The sequence below is a fragment of the Rhincodon typus genome, chromosome 11 (genome assembly GCF_021869965.1).
Source record: "Rhincodon typus isolate 14 chromosome 11, sRhiTyp1.1, whole genome shotgun sequence".
Classification (NCBI taxonomy): Eukaryota; Metazoa; Chordata; class Chondrichthyes; order Orectolobiformes; family Rhincodontidae; genus Rhincodon; species Rhincodon typus.
In genome coordinates this window covers 45,042,227-45,060,699 of record NC_063342.1, presented here as the reverse complement: position 1 = coordinate 45,060,699, position 18,473 = coordinate 45,042,227, and the positions used below count along the sequence as shown (strand labels likewise).

The 18,473-nt window shown below is 38.0% G+C and overlaps 1 protein-coding gene across 1 annotated transcript in view; it reads right to left on the bottom strand.

Moving 5' to 3' along the window:
- Positions 1-811: 811 nt before the first annotated feature.
- The window catches only part of si:ch211-214p13.7, a 37,787-nt gene continuing 20,125 nt past the window's right edge, over positions 812-18,473 (bottom strand). The window contains exons 2-4 of the mRNA XM_048603237.1: positions 15,097-15,119; positions 6,377-6,402; positions 812-3,574 (exon numbers count right to left, since the gene is read on the bottom strand). Of these exons, the coding sequence (XP_048459194.1) occupies positions 3,398-3,574; positions 6,377-6,402; positions 15,097-15,119 (226 nt within the window). The 3' untranslated portion in view covers positions 812-3,397. The remainder of the gene's footprint in view (positions 3,575-6,376; positions 6,403-15,096; positions 15,120-18,473) is intronic.

Genomic DNA, 18,473 nt, shown 5'->3' with positions numbered 1-18,473 from the left:
GGACCTTCAAAATTATTGCTGTCTGCTATTGGCTACTGGCACCTCTAATGTAATATTCAATTCACTCGTTACTTAATTTGGTGTCTTGGTGGTCTCAAGTGAAGTGTATAGGGAATGGAAAAATGATATAGAATCACCGCACTGTGCAAGCAGGCTATTCAGCCCATCAATCCATACCAACCCTCCAAAGACCATCCCGTCCAGCTTATAGAATCATAGAATCCCTCGTGTGGAAACAGGCCCTTCAGCCCAACAATTCCACATCGTCCCTCAGAGCATCCCACCCAAACCCATCCACCTATAACCCACCTAATCTACACATCCTGAACAGTATGGGTAATTTAGTATGACCAATCCAGCTAGCCTGCACATCTTTGGTCTGTGGGAGAAAACAAGAACGCCTGGAGGAAACCCACGCAGAGACGGGGAGAACATGCAAATTCCACACAGACAGTCACCAAAGGATGGAACTGAACGTGGGTCCTTGGCGCTGTGAGGCAGCAGTGCTAAACACAGAGCCACTGTGTTACCCTAAAATAGTCTGTCATTGAAAATATGAATGAACATGGCAATAGATAGCAAAATAAAACAAAGAACAGCAGATGCTGGAGATGTGAAACAAACACACTTTCGGAAGAAAAATCACTGGACTCAAAACGTTAATGCTGTTTTCACAGATGCTACCAGACCTGCTGAGTTTCTCCAGCAATTTCTGTTTGTGTTTGTACTACAATAGATAGGTTACGCCATTTTTATCATTTTCTTAAAGACATAATTAATATTTCAGTTATGACTTAAAATAATACAAATCTTTGCATTTTCAATCTTTATTTAACCACATAAAATCAGAAAACATTTCTTGTTTAAAAATAGTTTCACTAACTGTTCTTAGAAACTAGAAATTCACTAGGAATTTGAACTACATTTACCATAGAAAACAGACCACATTTTAAAGATCTCAATTAAATGCTTCCTTCTTTAAAATGAAGAACATTTGAAATCTCATAAATGTGAGAAGGTGAAATTGCTTCTGGATGGTCCACAACAGCAAATTGTCAACTTGTTTTTAAAGCTTGTTTCAACAACTGCATTAGAAAAACAATTCAACCAAATACAAGACGAACCAAATTTCAACAATGTTCATTTTGTCCTGCTCTCCAAGGAAAATTTCACTACCATCATTTTCTTGCTAAGAACTTAATACTTGGGTAAGGATTTCTATAAACTTCAAAGGAAAACAAAAACACTTTACAAATAATCTCTTATCCAACTTGATTTAAACAAAAACAGAAAACATTGAGGAGAAAAAAAGGTTTCAGACTAAATTTGCTCTAGTGTCTTTGCATGAAATGCAGCCAGGGTTGACTACATGTGGCATATTAAGCATTAAGAAGCAGATGATTAACTATATGGTATACTTGAAACAGGAATTCTATATAAAATGAATGAGTAGGAAGTGAATACATTGTCAAATCTATCACTGGATCACTAGCATATTTGAAGTCCACTGTAAAAACTAGTTTTCAACTTCTTAGATTCTTCCCAGTTTGGTCCAACTACTTATCAACTGGGATCAGAAAGCAGAACAGAAAACTAGTTGGCCTGGATTTTATAGCTACAACCATGACAGAATTTGGTGTTATTGCAACTGTGAAACTGACAACTTTTGGCATCTGTGCATGTGCAGTTAAATGTGGGAAATGAGACGTTGCTGTCTTCGGAAATCACTTGGTCTGATGAAAATGTTTTAAGATCACTGGTAAAAATGCTAAAAAGTTATGGTCTGTTAATATGGATTTTGAACAGTGAAGTCAGTACTAATTATTGCTACAGAACTTCTCTGGCCTGGAAAACTCTTATTTTGTTTGGGCAATATCAATTATGATAAAAATTCCAAAGTTTTGAATACAAATAATTTTTAAAAGTCAATAATAAATCAGCTTCTAGAGTATTGGGCTCATTCTTTATTTTGTCCCAATGATAGACTTATGAAAATAATGAATCATAATCCATGCATATACTTCCTGGTTTGTTGTCTTTGAGAATTCTTCATTGCAAATGGCTACTTAAGCTGCTTCGTAACCAGGCTGGACAGCAAAGATTCCCTTGACTTGGTGCTAGCATCAAATTAATGTCAGGACATTGTAATGAATGTTTATAATATATTATTGTTGTTTTGTGAACTTGAATTTTGAAGTCAAGGTGAATAATTTTTCGTTTTTCAAGTGTTGTGAAGTTCTGAAATGTTGTTTTACGCAAGGGTCAGAAACCCAGTCGAACAGAGAGCTGAAGACATTTTTCAGGAAATCAAGTGACATGAATTAATGACTGAACATGCTATCTGGTGAGATAATTGTTGTTTACTGTTGGCTTGAGCTGTTTTGGCCCACATTAAAAAGACAGATGGCAACAAGCCATAGGCAGGTCATGTTCAGAAAATAAAATATCTATTTTACCAAAGGTGCAGATTTTAATTTTGGAAGTTTTCAGGCCATCAGAACTGGAAAGAGGTCTTACTATGTGTTAGCTGCCTCAAAATAGTCAAAGACAGAGAGAGGTCAAAGAATTAGCCTCTCTGTGTGTCTTGGTGAGAAATTCACGTCTGGTGAATGTGCAGAAAGTCATCGAAAGGAAACTCTTATGGCATTGTCAGTTCAGTAAGAAAGGTTAAAGTGAGAATGGGAGTGATACTTCACTGGTGTTGAGTGTACACAAAGGGTATTGCCAGGAAAATATCAAATCTTTCCTTTTGCTGATTGTGAAAAAGATCTTTCCAAATTGTCATTATATATATGTAAGAGCTTGGTGTATTTTAAATTTCTTTTTTGTGTAGTAAAATAATATTCTTTTACTAAAAGTACATTACAGTCTTATGCAAATATGTTCATTGACTGACCACCACAGTAAACAAATTGCAAAATTAAAACTTAAGATCTACTGAGCCTGGTTTCACTCTTGTATTTGACTTCTGCAATATTAGTGGGATTATAATAATATGTGGAAATTTAGTTTACACAGATTGCTAGATGTTTGTGAGCAGCTCTCTTCAAGGTCTATGGTGCTTCACCACTAAGCCCAAAAATCTCACCTATTGTATTAAGTGATGTTTGGTTGTCGGCACAAATGAGAAACAGAAAGGAGGCAGGCCAAAGTGGTGCACTTCTCCCACCCTGAAAAACAGCCATAACTGTCCAAATCCATAAAGAAAACATCAGAACAATTCTTAATTTAAATCTTCATTTCTGAAGACAATAAATCAATGAAATAATTCTCTGGCCTGAGTGGTAAAGTCACTAAACAGCACTTATTGTTTCCATAATCACCAGCAAAGCTGAGCAGACTGCACCATTAGATAATAAGCTGTAATGATATGGAATTGCTCCTGCTTTGCAATCCGTTAATTGGGTATCACTTCCTCATACTCTTGAGTATCTTGATCAGACATGGTGGTATCTTGCTTGCAATTATAGTTGATCACTGCATATTCACAAGTGTTGTCATCCCTTAGATTTGCTTCATTTGAAATATTTGGGTTGTTGTGTTCAACTGTAACGTACAAGATTTCTTCATTTTTCTGAAATATGAAATAAATAAGGATGTATAATGTATGCAATATACAATAGCATTAAAGCTAGTATTAATACAATGGATAAAAGAACATTGAGATCAGAGCAGAAGACTGTACAGTAGTACAGTCTACTCTGCTATTCAATATGATTATGGCAAATTTTTGACTTCAACTCTACTTACCTGCTCGCTCCCCACTTCCCTCAGTTTCCAGAAAGACCAAAAATTTGTCTGACGATGGAATATCCACAACCCTCTAAGGCAGGGAATTCAAAAAATGTATACCTCCTTAAGATTGAAGAAATTTTTCTCAACTCAGTCCTCAATGATTGACACCTAGTCCCAAGACTTAGGCCTGTATTTTAGATTTCCCCTCTGAGGGAAGCAATTTCTCACTGTCTAATCTGTTTAGCCACTTCAAAGCTTATACTTTTTCAATGATATCATCTAGAATTCCTCTAAATTGCAGACAGTATAGGCCCAGTTCACTCAGTCTCTTATAACATGGCTATGTATCTTTTTAAAAGAAATTTGAAGTTCCACTTACTTTCTGAAAGAATAAATCCACAAGATTCCACAGTTTAAAACAAAATGTTTTTTACTATGCAAACGTCATGACTACATAGCAGGCATATCCTCAGAATTGTCTGTATACTAAAAATTTCCATAAGCACATATAAGCTCCCTCTTAGTTTCAGTGTTTTGATTTAAAAGGAATCAGTAACAACTTCATGTTTGAAACAAGATAAACTGTGAATGTACTATTCAATGATTACTAAAAGTTATGTAAGTAAAAAGTAATAAAGTTATTAGCAAAATACAGATAGTGAATTAAAGTAAGGATAGAAATTATGTATGATGATAGAAAAAAGATCAGTCTCTACTCTCATTGCAAGCTTGGCTTGTTTGAACATTCCCTTTCTGTTATGAAGGGTTCTAAACTTGATGTCAAATCCAGCAGCTGCACGGCTTCTGTAGTTAAACAGTTGGATGTTGCTCCCGCAGGTGGCCTGTGCAGAATTGGTCCTAGAAATGAGTGAAGGTGACTTTGTTTCACTTTGCAGCACTGCAGGCTGTGGCTCTTCTTAGCCCCCTTCAGTCCAGCAGTCCTGGAGGCCTCCCTGGTCAGAAGCAGGTGCTCATTCAAGATGTCTCTATCATGGCGTGAATACGGTTCTCCTGAAAATGATTGTTTCCAGCCAGCTTTATCACAATGAAACAACCCCGCGCTCTGCCCCCGAACCCCTGCCTGCCGCATCTCCTTTTCAACACTACAGAAGCTTTCCTTTTCACTGCTCAACGGGCTGTGCTGGAATCTTTGAATTTCACAATGGCCTTTTGTGATTGTGGTTTTTTTAAGAGACAATCTGATTATCTGCTTTTGATTACAACCTATACTCTAAATTATAAGAAGCTGAAATAGATGCTATTTACTCAAAACCCTTGTGGATTAAACAACTCCCACTGGCACTCCCCTCTTTCCCTCCCCCATCACCCTCCACTCCCACATGTCTTTGACCCTCTCCCCTGTCCTTCCCTTGCTGACCCCCACCCCACCTCAACTCTGACAGGTTTGGAGTCTCAGCAACTTTCAAGCACCAAAACGGGGTGATTTCTGAAGAAGGGTCCTGACCCGAAATATCAGCTTTCCGGCTCCTCTGATGCTGCCTGGCCTGTTGTGTTCCTCCAGCTCCTCACTGTGTTATCTCTGACTCCAGCATCTGCAGTTCTTGCTATCTCCTCACTATGAAAAAACATTTAGGTGCGGACATTTATCACTCTTTCCATAACAAGTTGGCAGAGAGTGCCACCTTTACCTTTTACACCTTACTGTATTGGCCTGACACTAGTGGCATAGTCTGGCTCCTCTAATATCGTGTCATTTATGAAATCAGTAACATCATGAAATAACTGTGCTCTGAACAAAAGGTTTATATGAAGCTGAATGGAAAGATTACTAAATGAAAATATTTTTGAAGTGATTATGATTTACTAATTTCTAAGATAAATATGCAACTTTTAATCATTTAAGAAGAAACACACGTACATAAAGGAACAAAGTACAGCACTGCATGTTAAATAACATATTGCTAACGTCACCAGCAATGAAAATAAAAGTAAAAATGAAATGATTCTCCTCTCACCTAACAGGACACCTACTTATGAAAATATTCCTGAAAACTATTTTGGAGGAATATATTGATGTTGCTTTTTTCAGTGTTGATATTTATATTTGCATCATTAATTATAAATGTTGGTTTTGTGCTCATTTCCCCCTCCATCGATTCAGTTAAATAACCACTGTCTTTATATAAAAACATTTGACAAAATGTAAAGCAAAATACTGTAGCTACTGCAAACCTGAAATCAAACCGAAAGATGTTGGAAACACCCAGCCGATCAGGCAGCATCTGTGAAAAGATAGAGGAGTTCCCGCTCACAACATTTGACCAGGCTTTATCCGTTGACCTTTATCCCTTTTCAGATGCTGCCTGACCTGCTGAGTCTTCCAATATTTCCTGGTTGAATTTGGGAGAAAAAAAACATGCTTTGTTATGGAAGGAATTTTATCACAATTAAACAACATTTAGGGAACACAATGGTATGTTCTGATAGAATCTGCTTTATTGAATCATACAATCATCGGCAAGTTAAAGGATTCATCCAGCAGTTTCACAAAGACAAAGCTGCTTTAATTGCTGAGATTGCATAAAGGAGGGAAGTGCAAAAGAATTACCCATATTGTCAATTTCATTTGATTAAAACTTTAGATGTATGATAAAGCACACAAAAATATATGGATACTTACTTTTGATTCGGTATCCTGCTGTTCACCTAGAATTGATAATATATTGTCTTAGATCTTAAAGTTTCAGTCCTTTTATATTAAAAAAAAGACACAAAAATTCTATATTGACAAAATCAAAATCAGGGTGATAAAACATAAAGCCAATGTATGCAAGTCACAATATTTATTACACAACTTCTATTTAAGTAAAATGTTTATAAACAGAAGAAATACACCATATTATACTGAATTCATTTTAAAAAATATTTTAAACAGATTATGCTGAGAAATAAGCATCAAATTCAAGACGGCAGGTGTAATATTGGAAAACTCTGATTTCTGAGCACAAGGGTCATATTCACAACCTGCCTCAGCTGTTTAAATCAAAATGAATATCTGGAGATCTTAGTATACCCACCTCATTGAAATTATTACAGCACTGATTCCTACATTGGGTCTCTTCCAATGATTGGCTGCAACTCCTGAGCTCATCAGGGGAATAGGGAACTTTGCTAGCTAACCAGGTTGTCTCAGCTACCTACTTTTTTTAGACAGGAGTCCCTCTTAAATTTAATAAAATGAATTATAAAAGCACAGGTTTGACATAACCTGCCTGAACTTAAGTATTTGATCAAATCCCACACTATTATGCTTTGCAAGGGCTAAAGACGAGTACAAAATAAAACAAAGCCTACTAAAAGTTGTTTTTTCTAAAGGAAACACACATTTGTGAGGCAGGTCACACTGTCAAACTGTTGAATGCTTAGTCAGATACCCAGAGTTGGAAAAGCAGAGCTAAACACAAATGATCACTACACTTCAAAGCTGTGTTAACCTCAATGAAACTTTATGTTCATTAATATGCTAAGAAATAAACCAGATGCAAAGAACCTAGAGATACAAGCCTATTTCGAAAGAGTTGTACAACCCAATCACAAGGAAAAAGAAGGTTCATTCAGTTAACTCAAATTACACGTGAAGCATATTTGAAAGCTGCAAGGAACTGACACAATCTGACACTGTGATGTCAGAGATTTATTTTGGAAACACAAAATAGCTCAGCTACATGCTTTTCTCTGTTTCTCATATCAACTAAAATAGCTTTATTAATCCACTGTTGAGCAAAAAACTTCAAGAAGTCAGCAATTTAAGTGATTCTGATTGTTTAAATATCCTGGGGCTTCTGGAATGTGTAACATCCCAGAATGTGCGACAATTCTGGATTCTCTTAAGGTTAACATGTAGGTTCAGTTGGCAATTAAGAAGGCAAATGCAATGTTAGCATTCATCTCAAGAAGACTAGAATACAACAGCAGATATGTACTGCTGATACTATATAAAGACATATGAGGCCAATTGAGGTCATACCACAATTGGAATTTATGTGAGCAGTTTTGTGTCATGTAACTAAGGAATGACGTGCTGGCATTAGAGGGAGTCTAAAGGAGGTTCGTCTGAATGATCCCAGGAATGAAGGATTTGCCATATGAGGAGTGGGTGAGGACTTTGGGTCTGTACTCATTGGAATTTAGAAGGATGGTGGGGGACTTACAGAATACTGAGAGACCTGGATAGAGTGGATGTGGTGAAGATGTTTCCCTGAGTAGGAGAGACTAGGACATGAGGACCTCAGACAGAAGGGATGCCCCTTTCAAACAAAGATATGGAGAAATTTCTTCAGCCAGAGGGTGGAGAATTTGTAGAACCAATTGCCGCAGAGGGTTGTGGAAGCCAAGTCATTGAGCATATTTAAGAGAGAGATAGATAGGTTCTTGATTAGTAAGGGGATCAACAGTTACAGGGAGAAGGCAGGAAAATGGGATTAGGAAATGTATCAGCCATGATTGAATGGTGGAGCAGATCTGATGGGCCAAATGGCCTCTTTTATCATATGGTCTTATGGTCTCATAATAATTCTTCTCCCTATTTTTCAGTCATTTGCTGCTGGTTCTTCAAAACATCCTAATCCTCAGGCCTGCCACTAGTTTTCTCTGCTGTGTATGCTTTAGTTTTTGATTGGATACTCTCCTTCACCGCCTTCACAAACCACAAGTGATTCATCCCTTTCATCGAATAAAATTCTGCTGAGCATTGTGAAATATCTATTCAAATGTCTTTCATTACTCATGCACTGAATTTCCCTGAGTGTAGTTTCTCAAACCACTTTACACAACTCTTCCTTCATCCCCCTGTAATTGTCCTTATTTAACTTGAGCCCACTGGTCTAAGACCTGAATTGCTCTCCCTCAAACTGAATTTGAAACTCTACCATGTTGTGACTGCCAACCACCAGTGGATTCTTAACCACTAGATCTCTCATTAATCTTACCCTACAACACATTTCTAGATCTAGAATAGTCTGTTGTCAGGTCCTGTAATGTAGCTCTTTAAGAAGAAATCACTGATGCACTTTACAAATCTGTCTGCCGTGTTACCCCTGCACTTCTGATTTGTCCAGTCAACATGCAGATTAAAATCATCAATGGCAACCATCATGCCCTTCTTACATGCCCCATGAATCAGAACTCTTCTCCTTCACCAATCTTTGATCCACATATTTACCTGTCCAGTGTTATTTACCCTGTTGTAATTTTCATGTGTTTCAGTGTGTAACTCTGAAGCTATTAACTTCATAATGCTTTTTAATTTAGCCCTGAGCTAACCTCTGTCCGAGTCCTACCAATGTCATTTCTAAATATTTGGACTGTGACAACTAGATACCGCCCCTCTAAGTCCAAGTTCTTCTACAGCCCAGAAGAGATGTCCTAAAGCTCGACATCAGGAAGGCAACACGGTCTTCCGGACTCTCTGTCTTTGCTGCAGAGAACAAATCCATCCTCCTAACTAAGCAATCCCCTATTGGTTCTGTAGTTCAGTTTTCTCTCTCCACTGAATAGCACACTGTACCACAATTCGAGCATGCTCCCTGCAGTCTGTGCCCACAAATTCTGAAACCCATTATCTGCCTTAATTGCAGCCATACCCTATTATTCCTGACCAAGGATCAAATTTGATGTAATGAATCTAAGGGATGTGACTGTCTCCTGAAACACAGTGTCAAGATAACTCTCCCGCTCCCTATGTGGTGCAGTGTCTGCATCTTGGATTCCAACTCATCAACTCTAAGTCAACGTTCTTCAAGTAGTCAAAACATCCAGCAGTTCCCTCATACTATTGTGGCAACACATCACTTGCCTAGCCATTTCTAGTAAATTAATTAGTTTGGGTGTTAAATATTTGAAAAATTAATTTGTCAGCTGTAGTCTTCAGCTACAATAATGTATCCTGCTTTAAACCACTTGGTCAAGCAAAAAAGAGCATAAGATTATAATGTACAGGAGCAGAATTAGGCCGTTTAGCCAATCAAGTCTGTTCTGCCAAATAATCATGTCTGACATGTTTCTCAACCTCATTCTCACGTCTTTTCCACTCAAGCTTTGATCCCCTTACTAATTAACAACCTATCTATCTCCGTCTTAAATACACTCAGTGATGTGGCTCCACAGCTTTCTGTGGCAATGCATTCCACAGATTCACCACCCTCTGGCTAAAGAAATTCCTCCTCATCTCAGTTCTAAGCCACAGAAGAAATACCAAGCATTCACCTATTTTCCTAAACCTGATCAGCAAGTCAACCAATTCAACCCAGGAATCAGCCTATGAATCTCTTTAAACAGTCTTCAATGCTACTATATTCTTTATTAGAAACTGTACACAGCACTCCAGGTGTGACCTCACCAACACCTGTCAAGTTAAAACAAGGTTTTCATATTTTTAAACCTCAAACCCCATGCGATGATAGCCAAAATTTAATTTGCCTTCTTAATTACTCATTGAACTGAGTGCTAACGTTTTGTGTTTCATGCGCAAGAATGCCCAGATCCCTGCACTTTTTGATTCATCCTACCAAGGTGCATGACCTCACAATTTCCTACAATAAACTCAATCTGCCAAGTTTCTGCTCACTCACTCAATCTCTTTACATCCCCATGCCATAATATCGTATCCTCATCACCACATGCCCACCCATCTAGTTTTGTTTTGTCAGCAAAATTGGATGCATTACACTTCATCCCCTCTACCAACTGATTTATATACATACTAAATACCTGAGACCTTATGACTGACCATTGTAACATTCCACTGCTTACTGCTTTCAAACTTGAAAAAGACCCATTAATTAATTCTCTCTGCCTTTTGTGTGTTCACTAATCCTCAAACCATGCTAACACATGACTCCCAAGACTGTGAGTTCTGATCATGTGCAATTACATTTTGTGTGACAACTTATCTAACACAATCTGGAAATCTAAAACACAACATCTACACTCTATGAATTTCACTACATTCTCAAAGTGCCCTCACAAATTTGCAACAGAAGATTTTCCTTTCACAAAACCATGTTGACTTTGTTTCATTGTGCAAAGATTTTCTAAATGTTCTGCTATTTCTTCCTTTGTAATGGGCTCTAGCATTTTCCCAATGAAGATGTTAGGCTAACTGCCTGTCATTTCCTGCTTTCTGTCTCTATCCCTCTTGAACAGGGGCCTCTTTAGCCTCTTTGCAATCCACTGGAACTCTCCCAAAATCCACAGAGTTCTGGAATATTTTGAGCAATGCCTCCACTATATCTGTAGCCACTTTCTTTAAAACTCTTGGTTCTGTTAACCTGTCTGTTTTCAGTCCCATTAGTTTGTCAAGTATATTGTCCCTCATTATAGAGACTGTTAAAAAGACATTTTATCTTGTTAGCACCTTGTTTATCTGATATCCTTCGAATGTCATGTCCTCTATCATGAAGAAATATGCAAAATATTGATTTGAATTATCTGCCATTTACTGGTTACCTACATTTAAATCAACATTACATCTGCACAGAGTCCCACACACATCTTAGCTGCTCTCTTTCTTTATATATACCTCTATAAGTTCTCAATGTTTGTTTTCATATTCCTTGCCAATTTACTTTCATAAGCAATTTTCTCTCATTTAGTTAACATCTTAGTCATTTGCTGCTGGATCCAAAAAATTTCCAACCCTCTGCCACATGACTAAGATGGCCACATTGTATCCCAAAGTTTGTGATTGGAAATTTTGTTTGATTGCCTCTACTAATCACGGGTGTTTCCTCCTTCCCATTGTGTCCTTCTATTTGACTAATAAATTTTTGCTGAGCGCTACTAATCTATTTCAGCCCACTTTAGGCAACTCTTTCTTCGAACCTTCTGGCCTTCTTTAAGTTGAGGACACCAGTTTACTCTCCCTCAAATTTTATTTAAAATTCTACCTTTTTGTTACCTAGAGGATCCTTAATATCAGATCTCTTATTAATCCTACCTCATTACACATTGCTACATTTAAAATAGCCTGTTCCAGGGTAGGTTCAGCAATATACTGCTCTCAGAAACAAACATTCTCTGATGCACTCTATAAATTTTTCTGACATGTCACTCTTGCCCATCTGATTTATGCCTTTCTCTTTTGTTTGATTTATATATATATTAGTGCTCTTACTTAGAACTGAATGTCTTTTCTCCCCATCACCACATCACCCATGGTATTTTTCATCTCTTAGCCACCACCAGTAAATCATCCATGATTTCCAATTCATTAACTTACATGCAAAGCCTGGTAAGAGTAAAGCAGATCATCAAAGGTGTGGGAGAGGAAGGGAGAGAGGGAGTGGACCCTTCTGATTCGTTCAATTAATATGCTGATCAGTGGAGATGTCTGGTGTTCTTTTTACATGCCTCCATATCTCCTGATTTATGTTTTGTCCTACAATGAGGCAACTCTTTGGGGCCTAAAGACAACTCCATCTATGACTTATTTTCACCCAAACTGATGCCATATCATGATCTATTAGATTATCTGACTACTCACCATAGAGTCATACAGCATGGAAACATCCAACCAGTCCATGCCAAACATAATCCCAAACTCAACTAGTCCCACCTGCCTGCTCCTGGTCCATATCCCTCCAAACCTTTCCTTTTCACGTACCTACATGTACCTACCCAAATGTCTTTGAAACGTTGTACTTGTACCCACATCCATCACTTCCTCATGAAGTTCATTCCACATGTGAACCACCCTCTGTGTAAAAAATTGCCTCCCATGTTTTTATTAAATCTCTCTCCTCTCACTTTAAAAATGTGTCCTGGTCTTGAAAACCCCAGCCTAGGGAAAAGACAATTACCAATGACTGTATCCATACCTCACATTATTTTATAAACTTCTATCAGGTTGACTCTCAATCCCCTATCCTCTAGTTTAAAAAAAGTCCCAGCCTATCCAGACTTTCGGTATAACTCAAACCTTCCATACCCAGCAATATTATGTTAAATCTCTTCTGAACCATCTCCAGCATAATAATATGCTTCCTACAACTTGATGACCCAAATTGGACATAGTGTTGCAGAAGAGGCCTCACCAATGTTCAGTATAATACATTTCTACCCCAATAAATCTACCCCAATTGTATGAATCACTTTGATCATGTAACTGTTCTTTTCTTTCTTTAATATTACAGAACGTAACCTTGTCTTGGAAGAATCCAGAATGCTGAGTTTGTCTCTTGGTCATGGAATCGAACATCAAAGGAGCAATGGCGCCCTGACTGAATCACTACATTGTGGATTTAATGCACAATGAGAAATTCAGCCAAGACCCAGATTTGCTCATATCAACAGGCATCTTCAAACTGATTTTAAATTACAATGGAGCTGTGAGCGAAAAGGAACCTCTTAGTGTGTAACCATAAAAATATCGCCTTCATTCCAGCACTGGAGACTGATAAGTGTATTAGGGATAACCAACACGGGCAAATATGAGTTTTCAAGCCTGACTTTGTCATAAGAGAGAGTACATCTAGCAATAGTTTCAAACAGAACAGTGATATAATTTTTTAAAAATCATATGGTAAAAAATATGTATTTCCTTAACATGGCATACAGCTATAGCAAGAAAGAGGCAGAAAGGAAGACTGCAAAAAACATTTGTTCCTGCATAGGTAGAGGCAGTTTCAAAGGGGCTTTATATATGACCCTCAAAGGTCAAATTGCTGCCTTAGTCCCATTGTTCACTTTCAGGTATATTCAGGACCCTCTGTCTCCCACAGTAAAGCCAATTTTGCATCCAATTGGCAAGTTCATTCTGAATATCATACGATCTAACTTTACTAATAGTCTACCGTGCAGAACTTTGTCAAAGATTTTACTAAAGTCCAAGTAATAAATGTCTACTGCTCTGCCTTCATGAATCTTTTTGGTTACTTTAATTAAAAATACTCAATCAAGTTTGTGAGACACAATTTTCCTTGCATTAAAACAATGCTGACTATCCCTAATCAATCTTTGCCTCTCCAAATGCATGTAAATCCTACCTTTCCGAATCACCTTCAACAACTTACCCATCACCAATGTCAGACGTACAGATTTATAATTTCCAGGCTTCTCCTTACAGCTTTTCTTAAACAAATTAATTGGAGCAGATTTCTGCTCATCCAAAAGTGTATGTTAGCAAAACTGGATGACAAATCAGGGACGGTGGAGAGCTCAAAAGTGGTAGTTTTGATGTGGAGCTGGGTGCACATGTTAAACCTGATGTTCTGTCTAATGAAAAAAGATTGAAAAGGTTGAATTGATACTCACTGAAGTGTAGAGGAGTGAGAGATGAACCATATAAGATTCTGAGAGTCTATATGTTGTGAGGATGTTTCCCCTTTTAGAAACTAGGATCGGTTTCAGAATAAGGTTTCCCTCATTTAAAAGAGAGAACAGGAGGAAATTTTCCATGAACATCATTAATTTTTACCATTCTCTACCCAGGGAACAGAGCAGACTGGGTCATTTAATGCATTCAAAGCCAAGTTAGACATGTTTTTGATCTATAAGACAGCCAGGATATGAGGGCAGGCAAGAAAGTGGAGTTGATATCAAAAATCATACTAGGCAAGACCTTATATAATCATGAAGCAGCATCAAGGGGCCTAATGTCCTACTCCAGCTCTGGCTACAACTGGATACATAAAAGGAATGAAACCATGCATGGGCAATCCAATTTGATAGATGATGGAGGAAAGGCATAAAAGGAGGAGAGTGTGGTCAAAAATATCAGAAGCTGCAGATGAAATAAGAAAAATGACCATAGTCAAAGCCAAATAGAATGTCATTTGTGATTTTGGTATGATCGATTTCTGCGTTGTGGTGGGATACAAAAATGATAGGAATTTTCAATGTATTTTGAAATGGAAAATTGCAATCCACTAGCAATAAAAACATATATAGGTTTTTGTCACTAAAGCCCTGATAGCAATTCTGAAACATTACTGCAAGCAAAGCAGTGTCAGCATGAGTTATAATGGAGAAATATTCGTAAATGCAATATTGAGAATAGACTTTCTGGGAAAGTTTTAATTTCTGAATTTACATCTCACAAACTAATTTTACTGATTTTTTTTTTTAAATTGTCACTTCCCAACAACCAAATGTGCTTTTAGACCATTTTTACCACCAAATGCTATCTATTTTGAAATCAATAAAATTAGCATATACCAAACCTGGGACTTTCCTAGGCTGTACAAATTAGTATCTTTTGGGTTTATCCACTGAGCTATGAAGAAAATCTTATATGATTTAACATGACAATGTTTATTTTAATATAAATCCATCTTTATTGAAAAACCCATGGCACTGGCATTCTTATACTGTAACTCAATTGCCATATGAAATGAAACTCACCCAATTCTTGGACATTTTCCTTCCTGAAAGAAAAGGAAAAAGTAGAATTAATATACTCTTGGTTTCAAAATATTACCTTCCATGTCAATCTTCTTATTCAAGGCCCTACCTAAACTTAAAACAACAGGTACTGATTCTGAAAGACTGATAAAGAAACGAAATGGTTCACTATACAGTTTCAGACCAAATCACATATATCAATGTCACTAATTATATTCAATTACATACATTTAATACAAATCAAGATGAACCAATATACCCTCTGGAAGGGTATCGGATCTAAAGAAGCATTAATGCTGGAGGGGGAATGATTACAAGTACAGTTGAAGAGATTATGTTAAAAGGACTTGTAATGATGGGAAAAGACGGAACAAAATGGAGAGGGCGGCAAACTGTAGAAGTTTCTTAGCTGAAAGTTTTGCCACTGATGATGGGTTGGTGACAGGGGTGATGCAACATGAGCAGGATGGGAAGTGAACCAATATGAATAGAAAAGTAACAGGAGGTTATAAAGGCCAGATTGAGCAAAATATTGGAAGCACTTGAAGCCTAAATGTGAAGTTTCAAATTGGTGTGCTGATGTTCAGGGATGCAATGAGGGTCTGCTAGGATAGGAGGGATAAGTGTGTGGAATATTATACAAGATAGGAGACAGGTAGCAGAAATTTGATTAAGTTGGAGTTTATATTTAGTGTGAAGGATGTTAAAAAGGTATTAAATGCATGAATGAAGATTTCAATGAATACAGCGATGAACTAGGAGCATGGGTGTTTATCTTCGTAATGGAAGTAGGCAGGTGATAAACTGCATGTTGGGTTAAGCATTGAGCATGTTAGTGAGGTCCTTCTATGTCAAGCAAACCGAGCTGCATTAGGCATCAGGGAGGAGAATGGCATTAGGTGTTAGGACCTATTGTTCCTGGTAGAAACAGATTAGATTTCATTTTGCAAATATTGAATTACAATGAATTCTGGCCTATGCACAACTTAATTTTAAAAAAGCACAGCTTCACTGGCTCAATGAATAGCGCTGTTACCTCACAGCACCAGGGACCCGGGTTCAATTCCAGCCTTGGGCAACTGTCTGAGTGGAGTTTGCACATTCTCCCCGTGTCTGCGTGGGTTTCCTCCGGGTGCTCCAGGTTTCTTCCACTGTTCAAAGGCGTGCAGGTTAAGTGGACTGGCCATGGGAAATGCAGGATTACAGGGATGGGGTGGGGATGTTGGGTCTGAAGTGGGATGCTCTTCGGAGGGTCAGTGTGGGCCCAATGCAAAAGCAGCATTCCAAATGAAACCCTTCAGCACAGAGCTGGTAAGAGGAACAGGAAGGACTTTTGAGGTGCTTTGGTAGTAACTCTACCTCTGAGCCAGAAAACCTAGGTTCAAGTCAACTCAGCAAGTCAGGCAATAGAGAGAACCACGGGAAATGTCTCAGTTGGATGACACTTGATCAGAAACAAAAACAGAAATTGCTGGATAAACTCAGCAGGTTAATCAGCATGTGTGGAGAGAAAGTAGAGTTAACATTTCAGGTCCAGTGACCCTTCTGTAGCTCAGAAAAGGTTGATATATATGCTACAGGAGGGATGGGGGAAGAAGTGAACAATAGGTGGAGATGGAGCCCAGAGAGAGAGAAAAACATTTGGGCAGACAAAGGAATGGGTAAAGGTCAGCCTGGGAGAATGGGTTTACCAGTCTTGATGAAACACCAACATCATCCTGAAATGTTAACTCTGATTCTCTCTACACAGACACTGTCTGATCACTGTCAGTAGTTCCAGCATTTTCTGTTTTTATTTTAGATTTCCAGCATCTCTAGAATTTTGCCTTTGTATTTCAATCAAGTTTTGCTTCAACATTTTCTGTTACTTTTCCTTCTTGACAAGCTCCCTTGCTGGAATCCTTTCCATTGCACCCAGGGTGGATATTCCAAAACCTCCGTTTGTCCTGAAAGGCTGGACATTCTTGAAGGTCTGAATGGATAAATGGATCTTGGTTGCTGAATGAACAAATTGAGTTGAGCATCTCCACCAGGTCAGCGGAGGAAGGAAATAGATCTTTGATTGCTTTTGCCTCAATAAAGCATGTAATTGGAGAGTAGGATTGGTGAATATTTCCAGTCTTTAAGGTAACATTAAGACCTTCAGTGTGTGTTCAGGTCTGTGATCCTTTGTTTGTCTTTTCCTTACATATAGCTTGTTAGATACAAGATTGATATGGGTGTGTAAACATAAAAAGGAAAAACAATATTTATAATGCAGTGTTCAAACTGGGGATCCTTCAAGTGTAAACAGTAGGGATACTAGACTGATATTATTTAATAACTTTGATAAAATACTATAGAGATGGCAGGTTGTAGAACTATAGAAACATAGAATATAGGAGAGGAGTAGATCATTCAGCCATCAGAGCCTGTTCTGCCATTCAATATGATCATGGCTAACCATCCTAGTCAGTACCCTGTTCCTGCTTTCTCTCCATATGCTTTTGTCTCTTTAACCCTATATTTCTTTGAAGTCTTTAATCTTTTGGACTCAACAGTTTCCTGTGGCAGGTGTGTTGTGTTGTGTTGCAGCTGCAGCATGTGAGAGCTGTTGAACATCAAGTCAATCCACAATGAACACATCTGTAGCACTTCTGATCTGAATTGTGCAGTAGGCTGCCTGAATTTGTGAACTTAGAGACTTGGTGAGAAGCTGGACAATGATAAATGTAAAAATAGTTGCATGTATACAGGGAAAACAGCTTGATTGAGGTGTGGAGGGGGTGTTGTCGAAGACATGGGTTCTGAAAGCGTTAAGGTTGAAGCCGCATTAACTTCCACCCGATCTGATGATGTCACTTAGGGTAGAGAAGAAGCAGTCCAGCACAAAGTACCAATGAAAGCAGACATATCAACTCATGCTCCTGATAGACATAAAGACAACAATCGGTCAATGTAATATGCATCTTTTGCTATAATGCAATAAACTATATCTGAATTGTGTGAGGCAAGTGCCTTTTCTCAATAAGACTCAATCGACTCAATTAGATAAGTCCTTAGACTCAAAACAGAAAGCAGGTAGGGGAGCTCTTGTGGTACAATGATAGTGTCCCTGTCTCTGAGTTAGGACACCCCAGTTCAAGTCCCACTTGCTCCAGAGGTGTGTGACAGAATCTCTCAACAAATTGATTTTTAAAAAATCTAGAAAGGGGGCCTGGTAGCAGTACTCCATTCCAAACACAAGCTGACAGTGGTTAATACTAGCACATATAACAAGCTAACAACTTTCCGAATAATTACATCAATATTTATAAACATTGCTCAATGCCAGTCCTGACTTAGCATTCTTCATTAGTGAAAGTCAAGGTCATAAAATGAAGCTGTTTACTGCAGGA